The sequence below is a fragment of the Solenopsis invicta genome, chromosome 1, assembly GCF_016802725.1.
Source record: "Solenopsis invicta isolate M01_SB chromosome 1, UNIL_Sinv_3.0, whole genome shotgun sequence".
Classification (NCBI taxonomy): Eukaryota; Metazoa; Arthropoda; class Insecta; order Hymenoptera; family Formicidae; genus Solenopsis; species Solenopsis invicta.
In genome coordinates this window covers 27,128,723-27,134,849 of record NC_052664.1, presented here as the reverse complement: position 1 = coordinate 27,134,849, position 6,127 = coordinate 27,128,723, and the positions used below count along the sequence as shown (strand labels likewise).

Genomic DNA, 6,127 nt, shown 5'->3' with positions numbered 1-6,127 from the left:
TAGGAAAGGTCATTAAATTTTTGTTCTCTATTAAATCGCATTTAATTAAATTGAGTCTCGAATTTACTAAACTTTATACACATTTCTGCGATATATATATATATATATATATATATATATAAAATTTTGTTATAATCGTATAATTTATATTTGTATAACTTGATTCAAGTTGGTTCGCAGCCTCTTCCAACAGAGTGTGTAAACTATATCGTGTAACAGTCTTTGATATGATGGTAAAATATTAAATTTTGATAGATGCTGCGAGTCTAGCTGGATATTAAATTAATCAATATTAAAACAGACTGAAAATAGAGTTTCAGTGGCTTTAGTATTACGTATTTTAAAGAACGAAAGTCATAGAAAAGTGATTTTACTATTTCAAAATTAATCGTAATTTATGTTAACATAATCTAACATAATTTAATGTCTTCACTTTCTTTTGCTCTTTATTTTTATTCTTTTTCTTACTCCAATAGATTGTTCTGTGTCGTCATCCTCGTTGTTGCCACCGCGTTTTCGTTTGCCCGACTTTTTATTCTCTTCGATGTTTTTCATGTCCTACGGCATTACAATAACATTCACATACAATTCATCTACATCTTATCAAATTACTCATTGTAAAATCGTTTTTACCATTTTTACTATTCGTTGCGCCTCGCTCACTCTTTCTTGCAGCAACATTACTTCCTCCTCTTCTGTAGGATATAACGGTAATTGTTTCGATATCAACTGTTCTATTCGTTGATACAGCTCCACGTCGTATTGTGTAACAAATGTGATAGAACGGCCTGATCGACCTGCACGCGCAGTTCTACCTACTCTGTGTATGTAATCCTTACTGTGCGTAGGAATATCAAAATTGATGACGATATCTACATGCGGGATGTCGAGTCCTCTGCAAGAACAATGTAAAAATGATTTAAATTTATTTTTAAAATAAAAATATTTTTATAACTTTCAAATTATACGGACCTGCTAGCAACATCCGTCGAAATTAATATAGATCTGTTTTTTGCCTTAAATTTCGTAAGCGCGGCGATCCTCTTGTTCTGCGACATTTGTCCGTGCAAAGGAACTGCCGTGAATCCCAGGTTTCGTAGCAGCAGGGCAGTCCTTACTGTATTATTGCAAGTCCCACAAAATATCATAAAACTGTTGCCCGCTAATTCATTCAGAATGTGTACGAGATACACGTCCTGCAATGATCATTTTACATATACCATTATTTTGATAGTGTATCTTTTACAGATACATTGCATGTGATAATTGATATTTAATTGGCAACTAGTAGTCTATATTTCATACCTTGAATTTCACTGGAATAAATATATAATATTGTTGCAGCTTTTCTACAGTCTGATACTTGGTAGACACTTCAACTCTCACAGGATTTCGTAGGGATGCACGTTGCAACTTCTGCACTTTCTTAGTCATGGTCGCCGAAAATAATAACGTCCTTCTTTCTCGCGGGATCACTCTGAGAATTTTATCGACCTCCACCTCAAAATCCATGTTTAAGATGCGATCCGCCTCGTCCATCACCTGGCAAATAAAACGATAAACAGGAAAACTAGAACCAATATATGATAATTAATCAAAATTTATATATCTGTCATATATAATTACCAGAAACTTTAACTGCCGTAGATTGAAGCCCTTTGTGTTCTCCAAGTGGTCGACTAATCTACCAGGTGTAGCAATGATGATGTGAGGTTTCTTCTCCAATATCATTCCCTGTGCATGCATGTCCATGCCACCTACTAGCACTACAGTTTTCACGCCCATACTGGAACCTAAAATAATTATGATGATACACTAAAGCATTAACAGGAGGAAAATAAGTTATTCTTACCTAATGCATCAAATTGCTCTGAAATTTGAAATGCCAATTCCCTTGTTGGGGTCAGTATTAGTGCAAAGTATCTCTGAGGCTGTTCTAGTAATGCTTGTAGTATTGGCAATGCGAAAGCAGCAGTTTTTCCAGATCCAGTTTCTGCCAATCCAATTACATCCTTGCCTGTCAATGAAAAAATGGATGTTAGCATTTACCAGAATTTTTTTTTGTAAACTTCAAAGTTTTATTTATAATTAAATTGTTTAAATTACCTTGAAGTGTCAAAGGAATAGCTTCCTGTTGAATTCTGGTAGGTTCCTTCCACTTTAAATCTATGCATGTTTTGCAGAGTGTGTCCACAAGTCCCTGAAATAATGTATTTTTATATTTATTTAAAATATATTATTAAAAGATTACATTGAATGTAAAACTTATATATTTTATAAGTTATTTTAATTATCTAACATAGCCTAACCTTACATTAAATAAATATTACAATATATTCATTATTTTATATTAAGTATTACTCATAAATTTTATTTATCCATAAAATTCAAAGATTATTATACTAATACATGGAATGTCATTCATTGTAGAAATAATCAATTCCTAGCCAACAAATTTTTTTATTTAATTCCAACTCTCAACACATATTACTCCATTTACAAAAGCCTAATTAATTCTTTGTACATCTGACAATTTTATCCTGTAAATTTCTTCTCTTTAAAAAAAAACTAAGAGCAATTAGTTATGTAACATTTATATATAATAACCGAAAAACAACGTATATATACAGAAGATTAAAGTTAAAAGTATGGTTGAAACGGTATAAAGTTACACCGGGTAATATGGGATCGCAATTCGTTTCAGAAACAATAAACATGTAGATTATAATTCATAGCATTTATTTATGTTATAATTTATTACACAATAATCTTTTATGCAAATTTCTGTAGGCAACTATTAATGTATCCAGTATTATTTGAGGTTACAATCGAAATCATTGAGGTTAAGTACTTACCAAATCTTTCCATGTGATTTTTTCGACATTATTACCTTCATCCTTGGTATCTTCAATTGATTTTTCTAAATTCTCCATGTTTTTATAAACTAAAACTATAAGCACATGTTCTATGAAAGCTATTAAATTAAGTGTCGACCAGCGTTTCCAGCAGTTTCCACGTTTCCAGCATGCGATTCGGACCAATTCGGACCACGTTTTATGCAGTTTTATGACACCTTTCTATAGTGTTCTGTAGTGTTCTGTAATTCACATGTCTTGAACAAATGCGTAAAAGAAGCGTTTCCAAATGACATTATATATTGTTGCGTTCCTAAAAACACTTAGGAATGTTTCGACTGAACTTCAAGCTATTGTCCGCGCACTTCAAAGGATTCTTTAGCCAATTCGTAAAATTCTTAGTTCTGATTAAACAATCAAATACAGAAGTATTTGTAGCATCAAGTGGATAATATTATAGATAAATTCATAATATAAATCAATAGTAAGCTATTCAAATAATTATCAAATATTTTCAGTTATATTTCAAAACTCTTCCAAAACAGAAACAATTTTGTACAAAAATTTAACTGCCTGAAACCAATTTATTTATATCGGCAAACTGCACAAATTAAAATAATTAATATTAAAAATAAGTACAATTAAAAAAAATTACAATTATTTATAATAATTAAAAATAAATTAGTAGGACAATTGTCAAATTTCTTTAATTGTACATTTTAACTATAAAAATGATTTCATAAGAAATGTTTAAAAAATAATTAATAGTCAGATAAATATTCATACGGATCTAAAAAATACTAATTTAGAAGAAACTCTTTGGACAAACCATTGACTATACTTAAGTATACTATAAATTAAATTTTTATAAAGTGTACTATAAGGTGCATTAATGAGATCCTTTTTCAGTGTACAAACTTCAGCAGTTTAACCAATCATGTGTTGCTATTGGTTTAGTGAGTTCGTCTGATTCGCTAAGATTGCTGTGACTTTTGCACTAGCTACACCAAAAAAGGACCTCATTAATGCACTTCATTTACATACATATCTCAAAATGTTCCTCAAATAGAGTTTAACGTTTAAACTGGATTTTTTCATCTTCCCATATTTGAAAAATCATGGATGAAGTATATCTCGATAAATTCAACTGATAATATATTCAAAAGTAATATACATTTATTACATTTACTTTATTTTAATGTTATATTTATATGCCGTAGCTTGCAGCAGCATATTTTAAGTTTTCGTTACTAATTTAATATAAATATTTTTCTTAATAAAATCAATTTTAAATTTTAAATTTGCATCTATTGGGTATAAGACTTTAATTAATTTTTAATCCACGAGATACAGTATATATTGCCTTAGTTTTTAAAGAAGACAGAAAATTATTAATGTAATTTTACAAAGATTGTAATTAAACTTTAAATTGAAATTAAAAATCTTATAACAAAATGACACAGGGTGATAAATAGCGGTATAACATGCAGGATCTTATGGATGTTCCATACATTGTACCTTGTGTCTTAAGGGTTAATAGAAGATATAGAATGCAACTTGATATATATATATATATATATATATATATATATAAAATTCTTTCACAGTTATATAAATACTAATATTTTAAATATTTACAAGAATGGAATCTGCTTAAAATACATGGTATACAGACTTAAATGGTTAAATTAATTATTCACACACATAGTCAATTAACATCATGATCATTAATCAATTGTAATTATTTACATGACTGTGTTTTTGTCCTGTTTGATAATCAACATACATACTCTTTGATAGATTAAATCATAAATGTAAGAAAATGAATTATGAGATATATGTACAAAAATATTGGATTCAATTGTTTAATCCAAACCTTCCTTCTTCTCTTTGATTGCCTCCTGAAAACCAGATTGTTATTAGTTATGCGTGCATGTATATATATATATATATATATATATAAAATTGATTTTATGCATTAATCTATTTTTGGAATCCATATTTCATTTACATATTTTGTGTTATAAGTGGGTACCTTAAAACGTTCTTCAAACAATGAGAGTTCTGCAATTAAATCAGTGATAGCATGCATAAATGCTTCATGTGGAGTATAATCAGAGGTCGTTTGTATTCTGATGACAAACTTGTGTTCCAGAGGATGAGGAACTTTGTAGCCAGCAAATAATACTTGAGGATCCTTCAGCAATTGGCTATACAGTTGATAAGGAAATTAGTTAACTATTTGGAAAAAGACTAAAATAACATATTTGTACATTTACTCACTTGCGGATCATGTTCCCCAGCGTGTGATCTTCCTTGTTGATCGTAAAGATCGCAGCATTTGGCACTTTGGTGTCCTGTTCCTTTATTATTCTGCAAAAAAATACAAATATTAATTATATATCGTTTTGATCCTGGACATCTCTGGAATCTCAAAATGAGGTTAGATCAAAACAAACGTCGAGGATCGGCATACTTTTTCTCTCCTTCGTATAACAAAAACGACTCGAAGGTCGGAGGTGCGTTCATCTCGCCTCAGAAATTATTAACAACGCTTTGGAATCAATTGTGTTTTCGAAATATCAATAAATCACAAAATACTGATCCAAAAGGGAGCTCTCGTAAAATACTACTCCGTCACAGCCAGAAAGTTTGGTGATTGGCTGCGGCACTCGCATCGCACACGTCAATGCGTTCCAAACAACAGTGGCAAAGTGGTGGGGACGCTCGCGTCGGAAAACGGCGCAATCACTGCGAGTCACAACACTCGATTGCGACGAGTCGATGATTTGATAGCTGACGAATTTCACTGTGACGTCATTCGAACGAGTTCAAATATTTGACAATGGGTCGTCGAGGATGTTCGATCTGTTGATCGAATAGAGTCGGAAAGGGAAGGGCGTGGGAAAGGCACGATGACAAGGATGAAAAGTGGAAAAAAGGCGAGGCGCAATATTTTATAATGATTAATTACAGCTTTTTTATTCATGCAACATTCCCATCAAAGGAAACTCGTTTCAATTTTCTAGAAAGAGCGTCATATATCAGCTGCCCGTCATCGAAAGAGACAAGAGAGAAAAAGAAGAGAAAGAAGGAAAACACTTGATACATCGTCTGATATTTCAAAGAAGCACGTACGGCTCTCCGTCTCTCTCTTTCTCCTTTGAGCCGGCGCCCGGCCGTTCTCCGGATGCCGCGGACGGCGAAGAGAGAGTTAATCGCTGCTTACACCCTTGCACGGCAGGGGCGTTGCGAGCGTTCGTTTTTATCCG

The 6,127-nt window shown here is 31.9% G+C and overlaps 2 protein-coding genes across 3 annotated transcripts in view; both read right to left on the bottom strand.

Moving 5' to 3' along the window:
- Positions 1-354: 354 nt before the first annotated feature.
- LOC105195947 (probable ATP-dependent RNA helicase DDX47) lies at positions 355-3,230 on the bottom strand. Its single transcript, XM_011161594.3, has 8 exons — positions 2,856-3,230; positions 2,107-2,200; positions 1,853-2,017; positions 1,627-1,793; positions 1,306-1,542; positions 973-1,196; positions 634-895; positions 355-558 (listed from the first exon to the last, which is right to left on the bottom strand). The coding sequence occupies exons 1-8, from the start codon at positions 2,931-2,933 to the stop codon at positions 430-432; spliced, it is 1,356 nt and encodes a 451-aa protein (XP_011159896.1). The 5' UTR covers positions 2,934-3,230; the 3' UTR covers positions 355-429.
- A 1,206-nt stretch (positions 3,231-4,436) lies between these two features.
- Positions 4,437-6,127, bottom strand: part of LOC105202108 (DNA-directed RNA polymerase II subunit RPB11) — a 53,717-nt gene continuing 52,026 nt past the window's right edge. The window contains exons 1-4 of one of the 2 annotated variants that reach the window (XM_039452831.1): positions 5,332-5,858; positions 5,139-5,228; positions 4,891-5,065; positions 4,437-4,756 (exon numbers count right to left, since the gene is read on the bottom strand). In XM_039452831.1, the coding sequence (XP_039308765.1) occupies positions 4,721-4,756; positions 4,891-5,065; positions 5,139-5,228; positions 5,332-5,384 (354 nt within the window). In that variant the 5' untranslated portion in view covers positions 5,385-5,858 and the 3' untranslated portion in view covers positions 4,437-4,720. Of the gene's footprint in view, positions 4,757-4,890; positions 5,066-5,138; positions 5,229-5,331; positions 5,859-6,127 lie in introns of those variants that run through there. The other variant, XM_039452838.1, reaches the window with a different exon arrangement.